Consider the following 22,413-nt stretch of genomic DNA (forward strand, 5'->3'; position numbering starts at 1 on the left):
GATTTCTTGGAGCACTTCAATGGATCAGTGATATGGCAACAACCAGCACAGGACAATAGAGAATTAGAACTATACACGGATGCAGCAGGCAGTGTCGGTTTCGGAGCGGTGCTGGGAGCAAGGTGGTGTATGCAGCATTGGCCAGCTGATTGGTTCAGGAGGGGGTTGGTTCGCAATATCACATTCCTGGAGTTATTTCCCATAATAGTGGTGCTTCAGATATGGGGTGCATTGTTGGAAAATAAACGAATTGTGTTTTGGTCAGACAGTATGTCGGTGGTCCTGGCGGTGAACAACCAAAGGGCAAAATGCCCGTGGGTACTCCGTTTGCTGAAAGTGTTGGTGCGGGAGTGCCTCAGGCGTAATGTGCATTTTACTGCCAAGCATGTGCCAGATGTGGTAAACACAGTAGCTGACTCTCTGTCTCGATTTAAGTTGACAGAATTCAGAGTGCGATGGGCACAAGCAGACGGTCAGATGACGGCCTTCCCGGAAAGCCTGTGGAAGCTTGGTGCCCCATTGCTTCCGATCTCATAGCAGCTTCGGTTGCACCCAAGACTAAGAGTAGGTATGAAAGGGCATGGCAGGTGTACATAGCGGTCCTACAGAACAAAGGGGGTGCAGTGGAGTTTACAGCACAGGGGGTTCTCATGTTTATAGTCAGCCAGAGAGAGGAAGGAAGGTCTTTGACTCTGGTGCGCAGACAATTGTCGGCAATAGCCTTCTTTGCAGGAATAAAAGGGGTAGCGGATCCCACTAAGGACCTCAGAGTTAGAAGGGCTATGAAAGGTTGGGAACGACTGGCGCCAAGGGAGAAGGATAACAGGAGACCTATAGATTCCAGCAGGTTGATGAATATCTTGGGGGTGTTACCTCAGGTATGTTGGTCGCATTATGAGGTGCAATTGTTGCGGTTAGCCTATTCGTTAGCATTCTTTGGAGCGTTTTGGATATCAGAGCTAGTGCCAAGCTCCAAGATGGACCGACAAGGGGGAATGGCTGTGGGGGATGTGGTGGTGGCCGCAGAATTACTGCAAGTGAGAGTGCGGAGGTCAAAGACAGACCCGCTGGGGATAGGGGTATGGGTTCAACTAAGAGTGGTTCAGGGTGCTGGTTATTGCCCAGTGATGTTGATGGGGAAGTTCCTGCAGATTAGGCCGGGGTGTGGTGATGATAGGCTGCTGGTACACGCAGATGGTACACCTTTGACGAGATTCCAGTTCACACGATTATGTAAGCGGGCGCTGGAATTGTTGGGTGAGGACATAGCTCATTTTACATCACATTCGTTCCGTATTGGGGCGGCCACTACAGCAGCGGCATTGGGACTCTCATCGAGTGCAATTAAGAAGGTGGGCAGGTGGAGTTCATCGAGTTTTGAGCGCTATGTGCGACCGCAGCTGGTGTAGATAGGGTCGGTATTGGCGGCAGATCGGTATATTGCCCTACACCTTGGAAGAGTAGCAGGGCTTTAGTGCGGGGGGAGGTCAAGAGCGCCGCAGGGGAGGCAGTTATGGCGGCTCTGGGCTGGCGGGAGAGGGGGCCGTCCTGCTGGTGGTCCTCGACTCTCTGACCCAACCCTAGTAGCTGGTGCTTGGAAAAGGGGGTGATGTTGTGTCCTGCTGGTACAACACGCCTCTAGAGATGACGAATTGTAAATACATGTTAACCTGTGGCGCATATGTATGGAGCGCATCATTTATGTGTGAATTTAATAAAATGGTCAATGTGGGAGGTTTTACCCACAAATAAAATGGTGTTTTGGGATAATAAATTAATAATAAAGCTACGCAGTGGACAACAGACACGTGTAAGCGTTTCACTGGGGGAGGGGTGATCTAATGTTGATTAGCGAATGGCAGGAGATATCCCCACTATGAGAGGCCACCCCCGCGGCTAGGGGAGGGGGGCCTTTAGTGGGAATTCCGGGCCTGGAGAGTAAGTTTCGTTTCTCCAAAGGCTTGTCATGGGGAGGGTCTCGCAGTAAGATGAGATGCCAGGGTGGGCGTCTAAGACCCTCCCCCAAGGTGATAAAATTGCGGCTCCCCAGGGAGCAGCCCTCTTTCGTCTCTCGCCTCGGGGGGATTGCAGGCTAGCCGGAATCAACAGTTGCCCACCCACCCATCCCTAAGTTCAATAGTGAGTGAATAAAATGGTGTTTTGGGATAATAATAAAGCTACGCAGTGGACAACAGACACGTGTAAGCGTTTCACTGGGGGAGGGGTGATCTAATGTTGATTAGCGAATGGCACAAGATATCCCCACTAAAACCCTCTGCGCTACTCTGGAACGAGTCAAAACTGCCACTAGACATAACTCCAATCTCTCCCCCTAGCAGGAACATTAATCACAAGATTTATCTTGAACTTTGTATAGCTGCCTGAAATCTGGGCTCACAAGGAACTCTGCATCAGCTGAATTTAAATCATAAGTGCACAGCGCCCCCACCTGAGGTCAGCACCCCCCTCCATGTCAGTGCCCAGTGCGTCCCCACTAGTCCAGCTGCCCTAAAGCCGGCCCTGGTTTAGTCTGTAGAGCCAGCAGCGTCTGGTTACAAGTTCCACACATTCTCTAAATTCATGGGGTCTGAGCCTCTGTCCTCAGACTCAAAATGTCTTTGATCTGGAGGTAACTTCAAACAAACTTTAGAAGTGCATAACACCCCCATTTAATCCCAGCCCTAGCTCCAGACACCACTGGGGGTGGAGACAGCATTGTGAAAAGCAGGCACAGCCTTATTCAGGTGCAGGTGACAACTCCTCCCACCAATCTAGCTCAGAAAGTCCTATCTGGCTATGTGGGGCACACCTCAAATCCCATTGTGACTGTCTAGAGTGAATGCACAAACAGTCTCCGGCCAGTCTAAACTAGACATTGATTGGAGTCAGGCTGCAAAGCACAGAGTCATAAGCACATAGAAATGCCGACATTCTTAGCACTTTCTAAAAAAAGGCATTTCTAAAATAGTAATGAAAAATCCACTTTCACCAATAAGCAGGATTTATCACCACTATTCCAAACATGGCAACGCTACTTCTTCCTTATTAGAAATTACCACTGAAACATAAATCAATGAATTCCCAATGCAAAAATATGAGAGGAGCAGACTCACAGAAGTGAGAAACCAAAATAGGGTGTTTGTAACTACTAGGACATGCAATACAATAAAGGCTCATGTTCTACCTTTTACCTATACAGCACCCTACCCATAGCGCTAGCTAGGGTCCATCTTCGGGGTGACCTATATGTAGTAAAAGAGGAGTTCCAGACTTGGCAAGAAATGTTGGCAGTAAACTGTGCACGCAGGCCCAGCAGTGGCAGAGGCCTGAGACAGGTTGAAAGGCTACTTCTATGGGTGGCGCAAGCAGCCCTACAGGCCCACTAGTAGCATTTAATTTACAGGCCCTGGGTATATAGGATACCACTGTACAAGGGACATACAGGTAAATTAAATATAAAGGTGTAGACCAATAATATCAAGTTTACAGGAGAGAACACATGCACTTTAGCATTGATCAGCAGTGGTAAGCCACAAAAAATACAGGGGGAAGGCAAAAAGCTTGGAAACAACCCTGCAAGAAGTGCCAGACCCAACACCTTCGAAAAACATAGGTGTGTGCTAATGGGAGGCATTTCAGCACATAAAATAAGTGGAGCAATATATGCGTAAGTGGTTTAATTAATACAAAAAAGTCATAAACTTAATAAGCGGTAAAGTGACTAACATATGTCCAGGATAAAACTATTATCTAAAAAACAATTCACAATAGTTTTAGGAGTTATTTTTAGTCGAGTATGAGTCGAGTTAAAAGTTATAATCTTGGCAGAAAAAAACATACAATTACAATTCATGCAAAAGATTAAACAACCATCATTAAAAATAGTTATACCAAAATCACATCAATTAGTCAGTCTCAAATAATAACCTTTAACAATTTCTTCTCAACTACAGATTTGTGTAATTATTCATGTGCATCAGGTAAATGAGCCTACTGAGCAGTAAATTAAAGAAGTTAGTTCTGTAATAAAAAGCTAGGGTTCCTTTCAATTTAAGACACAAAGGCCCTGAAAAAGCAGATCAGCCCTTTCCTACAAGAACCAGTGAATCTGAAGTTAAAAAAAGACTGGGATGGGAGACGATTTCAATTAGTCCAAATCTGAAATGACTGCGGCTATGTCTATGGTCTTTGGGGCACAATGTTGCTGTGACGGCTCTTCCGCAATGGTGGAGGAGCGTCACCCCGCTGCCTAACTCAAAGCCAGCAAACGTAAAATAAAGCAATGTTCTTGAATCGTTTGATTTTATATTTTCCGGCTCTTAGCCAGAGGTGTTGAGAGGGGCGGGGCTGAGGCATGGGAGGGGGAGAAGGAGTGCTAGTGCACTTCACTCCCTAAGAGCTCATGAGTGCTTGGCCTGCCTGAAACTACCAAAACACACATGCACACTTAGGTTTTTTCCAGTCTAGCTGCTCAATGCAGACTCCCTGGTCTGAGCAGGTTGTCTTTCCTGTCTACTCAGACCAATCCCCGTGCTGCTCTGCAGCGCGGTGATTGGACAGGGAGTCTGTCCCAGGGGCGGATGGGATGAGCAGGAAGAGGAGAGGTGGCGTGACGAGACGCGACACTGGTGGCAGCCAGCAGCAAAAAGTAAGTTCTTGTTTTTAATTAGTGCATTCCCCACACGCCCCACGCGACGACACCAACACGGCCCCACTCACTCTTTGTTTATGGCAGCTGCCGCTGGTAACCTCTCACTAAGAGTACACCAAGTCCAAATTTGGGATACCATGTATATGTGTTTTGGGTCATATCTCATTGAGGTATAATTTGAAGCCACACTGAATCTTTTTTACAAAGTTCTGGATTGCAAGGAACCCTCAGTTACATTTTGCAGTACCGCCTCTAGTCTAGATTGCCATTATGTTCTGCTATATTGACTGATGACTCATGAATTAATGCTTGGTTGGTCCACAGCTTGCTGCATTCAATCTGTTGTAAGGTACCTTCAACATACTCTACGTATACTAGTAGCCAGCGGTATTTTTGAAGATATCACTGGCCACAATTTCTTGCAGCAATTCCAAATATACTTGTGCTCAAGAATTCTTCTTGGTCTTAGCTCATATCTACTATACCGACTACGGTCTTAAGTGCTATGCATTTCAATGCCACCTCTAACCTTAGGGGTGGATCCTCTATTTGAACGGAGGAACAACGCCCCACAAGTCGCAGAGCTAAAAAATGAAATGGTAGTACCTTTATTTATTACCATTTTATTTCTCAGCAACCAGTCCCAAACTAATTGTCAGGACTGGGTGGGGTCAGTGCTGCAGAGTGGCAGCTGCAGGGAGTTGTGTGCTTTAAAATGAGCATGTCTCTTTGGTCAGCTGTCTTGGGACGGCCAGCCCGACATGCACATTTTAGAGTTCTCTAAACTAGCTGTCTTAGACAACTAGGTTAGAGGAAGCATAGACCTTCAGTGCTTTTAGGAGTGCTGAGAGTACCTGCTCTATTCAATCCTGGCACTGCTCTCATGCTGTGAAAAACAGAAAATAGCACTAAACTATTTACACTACATGAGCTATCACTATTTTGGAGCGTCCTTGGAAAAAGCTCACAATCCATACTTTAACACAGGGATAAATAGATCACTGTGCTACATTAAAATGATAGCAACTTATGAATAAAAAGTAACATAACTAGCTCACGGTCAAAAGCAATCGCCCACATGCCTAACCACATAAAATACAAATCTGTGATCTGCATGTTCCATGATGTGCTTTGCAGCAGGCATATTAACCCTCTATGCTACTTTATGAGTCACAAATGTGGCTGGACAAAACAGAGAACTATCTCAGAACTGTGTTAACCACTTGAGTAATCTTACCGCTATTATTATTCTCTCAAAATTGCTGGGCAAACAAAGATCCCTCCAGCTGTTGGTTTAACCCCATAAGACATTTTAAAATGTAACCTCTTTGTGGCCAATTAAGTTACAACAGATTTCTGTCACATATGTCCTTGTACTCAATTTCTTGGCAGCATATTAAAAAAATATATATATGAAAGTTGAAAGTCAGGCTCTGCTTTTCAAACTCTGCCCCCGTAACTCCATCCCCTTTCCTGTTCCACACCTTAACTCCCAATGTATGATTCCTGAAGTATTTGTTTCAAATATTTTGCACCATTTTCAAAATGGTGAAGTTTGTAATGGTTCTTTGGTTTACCACAAATCGAGAAGTGATTATTTCACCAAGCACGTCATTGCTTTGTTGACTAGAGTAACTCAGCCACAGACAAACTAACTATGCTTATGACAATCACACAGGTGCTACCCCTTCGAAAATGCTGTTCAATGCAGGCAAAGCAAGTGCTGTACAATCCCAGCCTCTCTGTTGCACATGTTCAGAATGTTGATGGCGGTCACAGTAGCGACACACAGCATTCAATCAAGGTAATCGAACAACTCCTCACAGGTCGATACTAAATATACAAGCTTAAATGAGTATTTCAACAAAATTATTGAGGTACACAACCATATCAATAATTAAATGGTGTATGAAAAAAATCAAGCAGAAGCGAACAGTTACGAAACAGATCAGTGAAAACTAAATTACTCCAGTTGTGATAATGTAATGAAGGTGTGAGCAGACATCTTTAACAAAGCTAATTATACACACATGATATAAAAATTAAGAAGAAAAGTAAAAAGAATTGAGGAACCTCAAGTTACAGTTTTCAAGAATGCTTTCTGTGGGTTTAGATGTACCTGTAACATCGGTCACTTTCCGTTGAAGAGCAACATCACTAAGCACAAATAACATGAGTGTTACTTACAAAGACCATTCACAAACCCAGTGTCTATTGCACGTTATTTTGATCTTTCAACAGCCCACATTTGTTACCTTAGCACTTCCCGATCGATTGACGGCCTATCCCACGGCCTAAAATATTCAAGTGGATGTGTGAGAGTGGGCGGAACTCGTGACGTTTTAGGTGATATAGGATTAGAGCATTGCTGGCATCTCAACCAATCCTAATGCATTGCATGGAATTTTGGGGTGCTGATTGGCTGTGAAGTCTGTAAACACTGTTCAAGCCATGGTGTGCGGATGGCAGTTTACAGACTGAAGTGTTTAAGCAATAAAAAATGGTCAGGTCGTTCCTGCACCCCTATCAACGACCTACATTCTATCAGTGTGGGTGAAGATGCATTCCCTATTCGCCTCTCGACATGCAGGTGGTAATCATAAGTGATTGGAAATGCCCAATACCGATTGGGTTGCCGACTGATATCCTCTGCTTCCCTGCTGTTTAGCAATAGACATCGGGAGAGGATAGGGTTATGACCTTTCATTATTGCTTCACAGTACAGGGAACAATCAGAAGAGATTTCTTTTGGGGGGGCCGGCCTGACTGGGGAACCAATAGCAGCAAAACAAAGGCAAGTGCAAGCAGCTATCGGGCCTGAAACTGAGCACAGGTAAAAACAGTTACAGGAGCAGGAAAGAAAGGAAAAAGTAGTCCCCCTAATAAAACAGATAAATAACCAGAGCGTAAAGATATAATAATTGAGTAATTGGTCCTTGCTTCATGGGAGGAAACAAAAGACAAAAAGGAGGGCTAAAGAGGAAGGATTCACCAATAGCATGCAAGCATTTGGGAAGGACAATCTAAGTAACAAATAAAAACGCAATGGGAAAGATGCAAGCCTACAGAGTGAATACAGTATGTCTTGAAGAGACAGAGAATGTGCTACATAGGCCCGACCTAAAAAAAATGGGCTTTAAATTGTTTTGACCAAACTAAGTAAATAGTGATATATGTTAAATGTACCTGTATGGATAACCATGATACTTGGAGCGGAAGATCGAGAGGAGAAAACTGAAGAAGAACACCACAAGACCAAGTCCAACCAGGCAAATGACTGAAAAAAAGAAAGGGGAGACCGGTATTTGTGTTAATATTAATCAGTTGAAATGGTGTCCATCAAACAAGATTCAAATGTATCTTGCTGAATAATGGCAGTTAAATATTCGACGTATCCAGGACTTTCCAACAATCATTACCTTGTTAAATACTTAACAGAAAAGGAGGACAGAGAGAGAAAAGAGGAAATCAAAGAGAAACACAATACACAGGAACCAAACCCATGTACGTGTACATTCTGGCAGCCATGGACTTGAATTGTATGCATTAACACTTCTTGCCCATTCAGGCTCAAGGGTTGCAAAGGATGAACACCGTTTTTTGATCCAGAATCCGGAGACGACGAAGACTATCGGATTTTGCATCCCTCCCCTAACAATTAGGGACATACACATGCATAATTCTGGTCCCCTTTCACAGACTTCCAAAAGTGATTTCATTGGGGAGAATCACAACTGGTCCGTTTCCAACTTCCCAAATATTTAGAGAACTAGACACACTTTGGAAAATATCTAAAGCTGCTCTGGCTCGGGCATGTGCTGCAGTTAACAAAGTCAGTAATACGCAGCCGGCCTAAAGTGATCAATCTCAGAGACCCTGAATGTAACTTTCATGCATTTCTGTTTCTATCAGATGAAGAAGACATGTCTTCAGAATTCACGGGGGGCTTGGCGCAAACATTTTTGGGGGCTCCTAAACAGTACATCCGGACTGGGCCAAATCACGTGTTATGTTTATACAACATCTACCATGTGACCAGGCCAATTTATTGCACTGCATTCTATGTGCTAATTTGACACAGCAGAGAGTGGCTATTCTGAAGAGTCATAGAAATCCTGTAAAGTAATACTTAGGAGGCAGGATTTCACTTGGGGATGGAGGTCTGTGAGGGCCTGCTGAACTCAATCAATGCATTCGCAAAATTACAATATTGCACACCCTCCCCCTCCCTTGAATGGATAAAGGCAGCAATCGGTGGCTGCTGATGAACTTTAAAAGTGACAGAGTGTAAATCACTTCTTGAAATGACCCAGATAGAGAGAGCAAAGAAGCAACCAGGACCTTTCTTAGGGAAAATCATAGGTTTTCAAACGAACAGGGCCAAATTGTGCACTCCCCATCAGAGTTCGCACGTAATCCGGCTAATATATACGATTTCTGAAAGTGTACAAATGCAATATGGCCTGGTACTCCCCCAAGTCCCCTTTTTTCACATTTGTTACCTACGGCCAGCCCCTGCCCGGATGATGTCTCCCTCCCTCCTTCCAGTCAAGGATTGAGACCACACCAATTTTGGAATTTTTTGGATTAGGGGGGAGTAACTCCCCCGGCCGTATTTATTACAAAATTAAAAAACATTTATTAACATTATTTATAATTACGCAGAAAGGCCAGATACATTTTTAGGCCGATGATGTCACATGGCTAACCTTAACTCTAATACACATGACACTCCTACTGTAACTCTAACAATGCATATATACACTTTCTGCATGTAACCTCTAGAGCCTACGGCAAGGTCAATAACTGGCAGCCTCCTGATCCCAGCAAAATATGCGAAATTACGCTGGAGTCGGCTTCGCAGGGGGTACAGCTTATCGGACAGATACTTTCCACCGGGCCCCCCCTACGCCCTGTGCCTTAAACTCCATAATACGCGAAATTACGCCGGAGTCGGCTTGCGCAGGGGGTACAGCTTATCGGACAGATACTTTCCACCGGGCCCCCCCTACGCCCTGTGCCTTAAACTCCATAACGGGGGCTGCTGAAACACTGCATACTTGCGCCCTGATGCGCATGCGCGTGCGGGGGTGGCCACAGGCCCACTGGGAAGAAAGACTCCCCCGGCCCCCGCAACCCGACAGCCTACCAACCGGCTGTCACTGCCCCTGGAGTTAAATGTTTGACCGCTAAGGACCGAAGACTATGCTTACCACTCATGACCTTACCGCCTGACTGGAGACACACAACTAAATACGACATTTGTACCTGATATCAAATAACATGTACTGACATTTATTCAACATTACGTACTGCAATTAGATAATTCTGTACTAACCGATCCTGTTCTTGACAAGTTTACACATATTGACACTTTTATTATAAATTCGCCAAAACATCGCATTCACAGTGACTATCTCCTGAGATATCTGTAATGAAGTAAAAGAACAAAGCAAACACATCCAATTTACATTCCTTCGATCTCCTGAGATACCTGCAATAAAAATGTAAATGAACATAGTAAACCGATTACCGACAGACATCATTAACCGGTACATACTCATCAAGATTACACTAATGCTATCACCCGAGATAAAACTTTTTTAGAGAAACATTCCTGACCAACGCATTTAAATTACCTGCCTTAGGGGATGATGGGTGGGAAAACGAAATTACGGGCCGCTGGTAGCCCGGGTGTTGTGCCTGTGGGGAGCGTAAGAACAAGATAATGTTCTGCTCCCCACACCCCCTTTTAATAGGGGGGGCACTGGCCAGTCTAAACTGGTCTGGTCCCGCTGGTCTTTGTCCGTGTGAACCGGAAGCACTAAGGTGCTTCCGGTTCATGCCCCGCCGTAATCGGCCTACTGAGTGTAAATGGGGGAGGTGGGAGTGCTACTCCCTCCTCCTTTCCCCCAGAGACAGGCTCGACCGCCATAAGGCTGCCCCCGCACTATTCTAGCGCTCGGCCTGTTCAAATTCCAATTTCTTTTATAGCGTTCCAAACAAGTTATGCCCGTTCCAGATTTGAGGCATACACCCTCTCTCAGACAACCTTGAAAAATTATTGGCAAAACAATGTATTTAACAACGTAATTTCCATAAAGATTTGCTAAAGACCAGTATGCATTGCACGCGGTTTACAATCTGGTTGTGTAATGTGACATGGACTATTTTTCAATGATTTTTCTTCTGTCCCGACTCTTTAAAGTAGATTCAGTCTCTATTTGCAAGAGCCAGGATGTAAAAGCAAAGAACAATATTCACAGTCACAGGCAATAGACAAATTAAGTGGACAAATTCCCACTGCTTATGCAGTAATGCAATTGTTAAGCTATGTGAATTACAGGAACAAGCCTCAAGCAGATTACACCAGTTATACATGCTCAGGGTCACTGGAAATATGGGATTTTGCAGACACGGTGTTTTCTGTATAATCCATATAAATGGATTTGTCGAATTCGGCACAATTCATCATTTGATTCATAATCTGCAGATTTTAGTAAACCCAAATCATCAAACGTATCAGAAGTTAGACAAAATGCTGCTACCGGTATTGCTGTGAAGTGAAAGACTTTTCCCAAAGCTTGACTGGTCACCTTCCTTTTGCTATTGCTGAATTTGGGATTAAACTGGTACTAATGAGCCGAAATTATTGCCCAGACAGTGTTGATATATGTAAAAATGACAACATAATAAAGTAATACTACCACAAAATGTGTAACATTACGCCGCATATTTGCCTTTTCTTGCTGCATAATGTAGTCATCCCTGACGCACTATTTGACCCTCCCCTGCTGACAATCTCCGATGGCTCTGTGCATTCTCAGGTTACAGATAGCAGTAGCAAAATTATTGTGGAAACAATAATATCAAAGAAAGCTTTATCAATATGGGTGATGACATGTCTTCAAATAAGCCATGAAATAAAAGCGAAAGCAATAAGTGCCCTCTGGCACAAAGCAACTAAACCAATATTTCTCCTTCAAAACACACATGAATTATACATCAAGCACAGCATTTAAATACACTTTAGATCTTGAATAATGTTATCTGAATCATAAGCAAGTCAGTTTGTGAAAACATACACAATTTACTATGAAAAAAATATTTTTGCTGTTGCAGAAATTGGCTAATTTCTCCCAAAAGAAGCTTGTAATTTTTCTGATATATACAGTATTTTCTGGTAATGATTGGGCCCAATTATGCCTATGATAGCCAGAATGTCCACAGTATGCTATGAATGGAGCACTCTTATACTAAAAAACTGTCAATGAACACATCTTCACTCCATCATATATGTTATAGACATCCCTGAGCAAAATTCACAGAGAGAATATACATCTCCTCCATCTTTCCACTATCCTACATCATGCGGCCCTTCATCACTTTGTAGGTGCTGTACAAAGCTGGTGGTACTGTTACCCACTTCAAAGGTACTCCTCTTGGTTCAAATTAAATCATCACCACTGGTCGAGCTTCCCTAAATGCAGCTATGGAATCTCAATGATGGAGTGTCAGTATAACAAGAAGATCTCCCTTTCTGGTACACAGAGGGGCGAAAGTCTAATGCAGGATATTCAATGGGCGTGAGAGGGCCCATGGCAAGGCAGAGGTGGTTTGATGGCTTTAGCTGTTATGCCGCTGGTACAGACGAGGACATTAGGCAGGAGGGGCTTAGTGCTGAATTATGTGTTATTGTGGTGTTTGAGGGGCAGAACGTTGTCTGTCCTCACATGCATCAAGGCCATATCTCCACACTGGATTGATTTTGGAAGCAGATCCCATTGGAGGAAAGTGGGTTATATCGAGTGGTAGGTAGGTACCTAACACCAGCAACAATGCCACCAGCACAGTACTGGGGCCTAAATAGGGTCTCTATAAATTAGTCCCTTGCTCAATTGTTAGTATATGACACTGAGCAATAAGCCTGAATAAAGTAGGCAGGCATGTAAAGCATTCTAAAAGAACACCAATACAGTGAAGTAGAGAGACACAACGCACAATATAAATCCCACACTGACTTATTGAAAAAGGAAATATTTGTATCTGTAAAATTACATAAAAATCATGAAAATCCATTGGGTGTAGATCAGGATTCTAGCAGGACAATCGTCCTTCTTCTTGTAGTTTCAAGCCGCAGACCTAAGAGACTCTGCACCTCTCACATATTTATCAAGTGTTCTTTGGAGACAAGCAGAGGAGCACCTCTGTCCAATGAGGTGCAGGGCAACACCCCAAAGCATGACAACTTCCTCCAAAATGTGACATAGTCTTGTCCCAGAAAGGACTATTCTTTCAAAATCAAGCATGACTGAAATTTCAGCAGAGCAGCAAGAGCCAACTAAACCAAACTCGGAGTGTGGCATATTTCCATAATCTCTTCTCATTCACATATGTGAATTCCTTCCTTATGCCTCACATTTGGCTGGGAGAGCAGGTGGCCCTAGGGCTGATAGGCTTGCTCGACCAGTTCTTCCTTTGAAGCTGATGCTTTATGGCCCAACTCCCTATTCTGGCATTCCTGTGCACCACAGAGCTCTCTACATTAGATAGCCTCTGCCCAGCCTGGCCACTTATCACCTAATCAAGGCAGCCTTGTTAATCCCCTCAGCAGGTAAGAGTGCTAGAGGTTGGATTTTGGCTTTCATAAACTTATTTACCTTATTTAACTTATTTTCTGTAAAAGTTATGATAAATTCAACAATGCAAAGTTGCTGGATTTAGCAACACCATTCTGTTCAGTCTGTCTATGGAATTTTCCACACTTTCCAAGCAATAACATATTGTCATGCTAGCCTATGAGGCCAACTATTTTCAGGGGAAAAAAGTTAAATGTGCAATTTCTTCCTCATCAGGGTTTCTAAATGCTCTTTTATATAGACCCTGCTCATAATTACAGGAACCCCCGCCCCTCCTCCACCCACCCCTGGAACACCTAGAGGAGACCTGGGAGATTCCTAATATGCAAAAAAGGAGATTCTAGTTAGTATTTCACAGTGACCACAGCATCAAAGTCCAATTTGTAGAGAATTTCCTACACTGGGGAAACATGAAATGGACAGCTTTCACTCACCAGGGTTTATAAATATATACGGACCCGGCTTATAGTTACATCTCCCCCCAAATCCTGGAACACCTAGGAGAGACATTGAGGGTACCCACAATATAAAAAATATAAGGAGGATTATCACTTTTGCAGTGAATGTTACTTTTAAAAGCAGTGCTGCAAATCAGGGCTGCTTTTAAAATGATCTCAGGCTCTTAGCAGTGCACAAATGCAAGTGCAACAAAGGCTGCTGGCTTCTAAGCTGTCATGCCCTATTATATGCTAGGGACTTATAGGTAGTTTTCATCCCTGGCCCTATTAGCTAATAGGGACTTATAGGATAAGTCATGACAATTATAAGTGTACCTCAAAGCATGTGTTTGTGTATAACATAGCACTGGCCCTGGGCCTGACTAGCAGTGCCCAGGACACAGTCCGAGTCAGCTATCAACAGTTCAATTAAGCACCAAAAAATGTGGGTGAACAGGCCAAAAAGGGTGACTTTATAACATCCAAATGATCTGAACAAAGACATTTCTGGTCGTTTGTGGAAGGATGCACTCTGTTGAGAAAAGATACGCTGAGGGGGAATGGTTGATCGCCGGACACAGCTGAGGAGAGAGGTCCAAAATATGGCAGAAATATCCAGAGGAGGCGAAAATTATACTTAAAGAATTAATGCTAATAACATATTTAAAATAGATTTTTTTAAGGGTTGAAACAATTGCTTTGGTTTTTAAATGTTAAAAAATAATATTTCCTCTAAGCTTCGACGATGTCTGTTGATCTAAATAGTGAAGTGATTCTAATTATACCAAAAGATCGGTTTGAGATATTCATTGGATGGGAGAGGTGACTAAAGCAGCGAGCAATTAAAGATACTAGTTTCAAGGTATAAAAGCCATGAAACGTGTTGTGACATTAGCCTTGAAGAGACAGGGCCACGTATTAAAAGCATTAAGCAAACCACGTATTCTTGAGACTCTGTTCCACCTCATGTCATCTGAGAGAGATGCGAAAAGTTGGTCCCATTTAATAGGCTAATAATTAATACTTCCTTTAAATAGGTAGAAAACCGGTAGAAATGAAAACTGCAAATACCCGTGGATCTTCTTGGACTCAAAAACCATTCACCCATTTGAAGAATTCCCTTGTAATTCTAGATTATGGAAAATGCAGCTACTTTACAACTGGCCTACCACCTAGAGGATCTGAAGTGGTAGGAGAAAAGTAATTAAGCTCCTGTCCCAATAAAGGTCGAGACTTCGGCCTTGTGGAAATTACAAAGGCCGTATATCGGTTGCTTGCAATCCAGCACTCTTGCTATTGTTCGACTTGTCCAATGTGTTTGCCACTCTTGACCAGACTAATTTACTCAAGACAGGTATTGATGCATTGCAGTCGTCGAGATGTTCTGCCTGTGACTAGGATCATTTTTATTGAAGATAAAAGCTTGAATTGGTAGATATGGATGACTCTGATGCTAAAGAAATTACCGTGAAATGTATGGACCTTCCAAGACTCGGACTTTTATCTTATTATTGATGTGACTATTTCCTCCTCCAACTGCTATTTTAAATTGCTGCAGAGACCTCGCCACCTTTTGGAGAAGGATGGGAACGAGCATTGAGCTGGCACCATCATGGGCAGTAACTTTACGAGAACAAATATTCTCAGCTGCCTTTGCATCCTGAGCCAACCTCGGAAAGGAAAGAGAAAGAAGAAAATAAAGGCGAAATGTGCCCGTTTATTTCTGATTCAAGAACTTTGACCCTTTCTCAAAATGAGCCAGTGGAGCATATTTTCTAACTCAACGTTTGCTTCATTGGCGGACATTAAAAGTGGGCAGAGACTCTACATGGTTGTACTGCTATAAGAAAGTGTAAAAAAACAACGCTTTAGACAACTGGATATCAAGGTGAGTTGTCAGTTTACTAAAAAGAGCACATATTATGAAATATGATATTTGATCATCCTTGCATAACCTACAAGGCTCGAAATTCCCTCAAGAATTATTTTTAAAACAGTAACCCTCGTGCATAAGGATGTACATGGTAAGACTCCACAATACTTAAAATATCACTTGCGGGCCAGTGACCTGACAAAAAACTTCTCATTGCCCCTAGAAGTAATAAAAACAACAGAGGGGCAGGTCACTTTTCAGTATGCCATGTTTATTCTGAGATTACATCCCAGACTGTCTGAGATGCACGGACTAACTCCTGCCATTCAAGAAGGAGCTTCAGACAAATGTACTTTGAAGAGGAATTTATCCTAGAATAACACTTTATTACCTCATTGAAACCGTAGCGCTTTATTATTGTTTTAAGGATGTCGATGAACATGGTGGCATAAATGCTACTTCGAAATATGGAAGGTATGTGCAGAATGGAGTTTAGTGCGACAAACAATGAATATGCTTAGTGCGCGTCTGAAAAAACTGTGCCATTGTGTTGAATATGTACTTTTCAATTGTCTAAGCTTTATAGGTAATTAGATTAAAATGAGAGAGAAATTACTTTGGCTCAATTTTGGCAACGACTGAGAAAAAGAATGCTGCCTGTGGTGTGAAATGACTTTGAAAGTAGTCAGCCGTTTATGACTAAGTTACATAAAATGCATTTCTTCTTCAGTGTTCCTTTCTGTACTCAAACGCAGCAAAAGGAATCATTTTAACGAAAGTGTAAGCTACAGCTAAAATGTGAAAAAATCTGTGCTTAATTAGGGCCATTGATTGCCGGTAGGGCCTACAGGCACTAATTTGTGAAAACTGACATTTTCTTTTTCAGGATTAGACATTTACCAAGAGCAATGGGGAAAAACACACACACTGTAAAGAAGAAGGAAGAGAAAGACGGACAAATAGTCACAAAGGGAGGATCTGGTAGTGGATTAAAAAAACATGAGGCAGTTGTTTCCTTCTTCGCTTAGGCGGGGGAGCGTCGCCCCACTGCTTTTAAGCAGTGTAAATAAAGTAAAAAAATAAATAAAAATAACACAATATTATTATCATTTTATTTTTTCCTGCTGCGGCAGTGTAGCAGCTTGGTCAGGAGGGGCTGTTCTGCTCACAGGGGAGGAGAAGTGGGCACTCTGTAAAGTGCGCATGAATTTTTGGCCAGCTGTCTTGGGCCAGCCAAACATTCATGTGCACTTTGCATGTTCTCCACCCAGGTTGCATTACAGCCTGGGTGGAGGTCATGCCCAGGCCCCCATACCCTAAGAGCCGAACCACGGCGCTCAGATCAATCACAATGCTGCAGTGCAGCGTTGTAATTGTCTCAGGGGAGCCTGGAAGCCTGGGTTCTTCCAAGGAGGGAAGAGGAGGAGAGAAGTGACAAAGAGGAGAGAAGCGCCAAATTGGTAAGTGGAATTTACTTTTTCTTTCCCCCATCTAGCCCGCCACCCTCGATCCCTGCCAGCTACCGCTGCCTTGGGGTCTGTTCGAGACTACACTGCCTTCATATTTGGCACGCTGACATTTAATAGCACTACTTCAGGCTTCTGAGCAGAGCTTTGTACACTGGCACAGAAATTAAGTCCCGCAAAAAAATGGTACAACCATGTGATATGTGCTAAGAGATGGTAATAAAAACTGCATTAAAGAAACCAATAATGTATCTTTTCAGATGTCATTCACTCACTTCAGCATCAAAAAGGAAAAATATGCACATAGTAATTGAATAACGTGTAAGTCGGAATATGCACTTCCCACTTTTGGAAATTGGGGGTACATGGATTATTGTGTAAGAAAATGGTTTAATTGTAATGACGCTAGAATATTTACATGTATATGTGAATGGGTCTTTTTCCATTAGTTAATCCTTATTCTATTCATGGAAGATGATCAAAATTTGAACAATTCTAATGCAGATTGTTAAGCTATCTCTTGCAAAGAAGAGCTTCAACAAGCACTACTTTTCACAGAAAGTTTATGTCCTTTTTTCAAACAACAAGCAACCTGTATAGTCCAGTATCTCACTTACTGTTTTCATTAAACATTTCCGTGTTTGCAAAAAAATCTTCTTCAAGCTAACAGTCCAAAAAGAAACAAGTAATATAAAAAGGCATAACGTGCCCCATCGAATATTATAATAAGTTTCTCTCGAGGCTCTCTTCACACCTCCTCGAATTTTACTGGTAGGCCATGGATAGAGGCCACTTCCCTGTGCAGCTATAACTGGCCACAACTATGGTGCTCCATAAACCAGGGAGATCCCCGGTAGTATGTCTTTCCAACTGACTTTTGCCGCTGCTGCCCTCCGTGGTCCACCCAGATCAATGCAGCTTTGTGCTCACTGAGCATTTTATTCACCGGGTGCACATTGCTTTGGAACACAGAAACCCCTGCGGAGACCGCACCACTCTTATTCTAGCTGGGTGTTTCACTACCTGGACTGTGGATTTCTCTTTCATGTCCTTCCCCACCTGGGTTTAGGGCTCTTCTTTCGGTCATTTGTCCGGGAGCTCTATGCTCATCCCCGGGCACAGGTCATGGTCAATGGCGTCTGGTCCTTCCCCTTCCCAATCGAGAGAGGCACCAGGCAGTGCTACCCCCTCTCTCTATTGCTCTAGACCTTGGCTATTGAGCATTTGGTGGTCTGGGTTTGGTGTGATGCCTACATTTGGGGTTTCCAGTGGCAGAATTGCCTTATGTATAGATGTGTTGCTTTTTCTCGGCCAACAGCATGTCACTGGGTCCCGGCTCTTCCAGATGCTCCACATCTATGGTGACACATCCAGGTTGGTAGTTAACTGGGCCAAATCGCTCTTTGTCCCTTTCTGGGGCGGCAAAGAGGTAGTTACCTGGCATGATCGCCTTCCTATCCGCAGATTACATTTTCCTTAACTGGAAGTTATCAGTGCCTTGGAACCTGAGTTCACCTGGAGCCTCAACCTGTCGCCGCTGTTGCTCCGGATGTGCTGGGGCCGGACCAAATGGGATGCTCTTCCACGTAATGTCCTGGGCTGTGTTGCATTCTTTCAAATGATTGCACTCCTGCCACTTCTCTACACATTGCAGAATTTCCCTCCCTTTGTTCCCCAATCCTGGTTTACCGGCATACTCGGGGCAATACGATCCTTCTTGTGTTTAAACAATCCCCAAACTTAGCTTTATGCAACTGTGTCCAATTGCCCTACGACTGAAGAATGGGAATGGCAGACATTCAGTTGAACTTCTGGGCACCATAGCTCCAAACCATTAATGACTGGATTTTTTGGGATCTGAAGACCCAGAGTTTTGCGTGGAAGTATCCCTTGTGGGGCAACAGTGTATCCAGCATTGGCTGTACAGTGGCCCAATCTGGGGTTTCTTACTTGGGCCTATGAGAGTTACTCTCCTGTGTTGGAGGCATGCCCTCGGACAAATTGGTTGGGACCGCCGATTTGACACAGGCTACTCCCCTATAGCTGGGCCAGCTTGAACAGGTTTGAGCACTGAGACTGAATAGGCATGTCCCTTCTTGGATACGTTTGGGAATGTTCACGCATGAAGACCTTTCAGACTTTCTGAGAGGAATTCAGTCTCCATAGAAACCCAGGTCTACAGATAATGCACTGGCAGTGTACCAATCGTAGATGCAGTATCTGCCAGAGCATAGCCCCCTCAAGGTCCGTGTTATACATGGACAGCTAGGCCATTGTGGAATTTTGCGCATATATCAGTCCCTGGTCATGCACTCTCCTGAAGGTTTTGGGGCTCTTTGAACTAAGTGGGAGAGATAGGTTGGCGAGCTTGATGATGCTGACTGGAGGGATGCCAGGTTTGCCCTGTGTGAGCTGGTCATACCCTCCCGCCTATGCCTAATCCTGCTAAAATGTCTCCACGCTTCCTACTTTACCTCATGACGCATGTGGGAGACAGTTGTATTCCCCACTCCTGCATGCCCTGGATGAATAGTGGTGACTGCAAATTTCACATGAAATGGAGCTGCCCAGTCATTGCAAAGTACTGGTCTTAGATTTTCACGACCCTGTCCAATATTCTGGAGAGACCTATTGATTGTTGCACCAGTATTGCTTTGCTGGGCATCCTGGAGGGTGCGAGGGGGAGAGCACTCTTGTTGACATTGGTGTTGTGATGGCCAAACACAAGATCGTGAGCCGCTGGACGTCCCCATCACCTCCTACCATCGGTGAATGGTGCTCTATGATGGACCGGTGTGCCAAAGCAGAAAAGCCTATTTATTAGTCCCACAGCTGCCCTCGCACATATGAGAAGATCTGGGGGGTGATAGGCGTATTATAACCTGAGTGGTGATGGTCACATTCTGGTCTGATGTTTTATGCTTTAATGTCTGTGTGGTGCAGATGCTATGCTTTGTACTGAGTGCTGTGAACTGTGTTAATTACTTACTTGTGTTATAAAAATCAATGCAATTTAGATTATAAAAAAAATGCATAAAGAGGTCAAAAGGAGTATTAAGACTGTATTTCGCGATTTTGGGATTCAAGTGACAAAACAAAAACACCATGCCTTTGAACTTGTGGTTTAGGATGTGAGCAGAACCCCTAATTTAGGAGCACATTATACACTACCCATTATAAATACTCACTCTCTTCCATTGTGTAACCTTCTCTTCTCTCTATCGCTGAAAAAACATTTAAAGTGACATTATGTATATGATTTTCAGTCCAAAAACACTGAAATTTGTCAGTTATGGTTAACTATAATCCACGATGTCACAGATTACATAACAAAGAGACTTCATAAATGAAATCCCCGTGCATAAGCAACTCTTTTTGCCTATGTTATTAAAAGGTCAAGGAAATACAGTTAAAAAGGAAAGGGAACAGTGGTAAGGCCCAATCCCAAGGTAGATGCAAAAAAGGACAGTGCCCTAAAAAAAAAAAAAAACAGTGCCAATCCCGATCAGTGTTAACAGGCTATGCCACCAGGAGCATCATCCATTCCGGGCCCCAGAAGCTCTATAAGTCCAATGGGGCCCGAGTTCCATCAAGAGTATCCAGGTGTTCCAATAATACCTACCAATCTGAGATTTAATCTGAAACTACTTCGTAAATTACTTGGGCTCAGCCTCATAACCTCACTTGACATAAAACTGGTCAATCCAAGCATGCGTTGCAATCATGAACCTGGCTCCCATCATAGCAAGGTCAGTAGAATGGTTGAATTTTACATGCAGGTCATTCCAAAACTGATCCTTCATATTGTAGATCACTTGCATATCAATTGGAGTTGACTGTTTAAGAAGGGTCTATTGCTTTCTGGGCAAATGCATGCGTTTAAGAGGGTGGGGCCCAGGGAGGCTGCTTGCGGAACTACGCAAATGAGACCAGGCTGACTGACTCAGTCCTTCCAGTCAGAAAGGATCAGTTCCATTGGAGTGTGTCTCCTTGGATTCCGATGTTGTGTAGGTGTTGAAAAAGGGTAGGGTGGGAGACTGAATCAAATGCTGCAGAGTGGTCCAGAAGGATGAGATCTGCTGTGCCTCCTCTGTCCAGAGTCATGCGGAGGTGTGGAGGTGATGAGGGCAGTTGCAGTGCTTTGGCTGGGTCTGGAACCTGACTGAGTGGTGTCTAGGAGTTGGAGGTCATTGAGGTATTCAATGAGGTATCTGACAATTATGTTCTCCTATACCTAGGCCTGGGAATGGTAGCAGGAAGATCTGTCTGTAACTGGTGAGCCTTGAAGGCTCCGCAGAGGATTTCTTCAGCAATGGGAGACAGATGTGTGTTTTTCAAGCATCTGTGAAGGTCAGGGAAAAGGAGGAGGCATTCATAATGGGTGTGAGCATGGTGCTGAAGGGTTGCAGTCCTCTGGAGTAGGCGTGGTGAGGCTTCAGCTCCCAACTAGATCAAGCAAGAAATCATGCCAAAAACATTTTGAACTAATCAAAACCCAATCTAAAGAGGCACCTTAACGTCCACAAGATATAGCGTGCCCACAACCCAACTGTGAAGAATGTTGTGCCTTTTTTATTCAGAAGACTGACAACATCAAGAAGGACCTCCTCAACGATCTAATCTTGCACTCGGGACAACATACGAAAACCTCCCCAGCAATCCAGACTTATCTCCTCTACTGTTTCTTTCAAAAAGGAGGTAAAAATCGATCCTCATGGCTAAATTCACCTGAGTATGGTCTAAAGAAATTTTGAGACCAAATGTATCCTCGCTACTTACCCTTATTATGACAAGGGACCATCTAGACAACCTAATCTTAATTTCTTCCCTTTGTTTGACGCTACGGGATAGTTTTTATGTTGTACCTTTACTACTCTGCTTTTACATGATGTGATGTATACATGCTCTGACTTGCTTTTAATTGATGTATAAATAACTTTATTCACTGTAAAGCGCTCTGATATCTGCAAGGATCTTGTTTGCGCTCTATAAAACTTTCAAAATAAATAAATAAATCAAAATACTTGGGTCACTGAATCCTCTGGGGTGATGACAGGCCAAATGGCTAGCTTTGGTTCTTTGGATAAGATCAGAAGGTGTTTTGCATGGTCTGTTGGGTTTGGTTGCTGGCTGAAGTTGCTGTAAATGGTGGTGATTTTGTTGCTGAAAAATTGATAGAGATTGATGCAGAGGTCCTGCAAGGTGGTGATCGTGTTGGACGCAGCTCATAGTGTGGTGAAATCATTCACAATAGTAAAGATTTATTTGCTTCTCTTGGTGCTGGTATACGTGTGTTCTGCAAGAGTGGCACATTTGGTGGTCCGCATCACTTGATGGTGGAGTGTTA

The 22,413-nt window shown here is 43.5% G+C and overlaps 1 protein-coding gene across 4 annotated transcripts in view; it reads right to left on the reverse strand.

The window, feature by feature from the left end:
- Positions 1–22,413, reverse strand: part of TUSC3 (tumor suppressor candidate 3) — a 1,466,371-nt gene that overhangs the window by 227,674 nt on the left and 1,216,284 nt on the right. For 3 of the 4 annotated variants that reach the window (XM_078678946.1, XM_078678945.1, XM_078678948.1), the window contains one exon: positions 7,838–7,928. The exons of the other annotated variant lie outside the window; for it this stretch is intronic. In XM_078678946.1, coding sequence (XP_078535072.1) covers positions 7,838–7,928 — 91 coding nt within the window. The remainder of the gene's footprint in view (positions 1–7,837; positions 7,929–22,413) is intronic. 4 annotated transcript variants of the gene reach the window in all.

This window comes from Lissotriton helveticus, chromosome 2_2, assembly GCF_964261635.1.
Source record: "Lissotriton helveticus chromosome 2_2, aLisHel1.1, whole genome shotgun sequence".
In the NCBI taxonomy this organism is placed as follows: domain Eukaryota; kingdom Metazoa; phylum Chordata; class Amphibia; order Caudata; family Salamandridae; genus Lissotriton; species Lissotriton helveticus.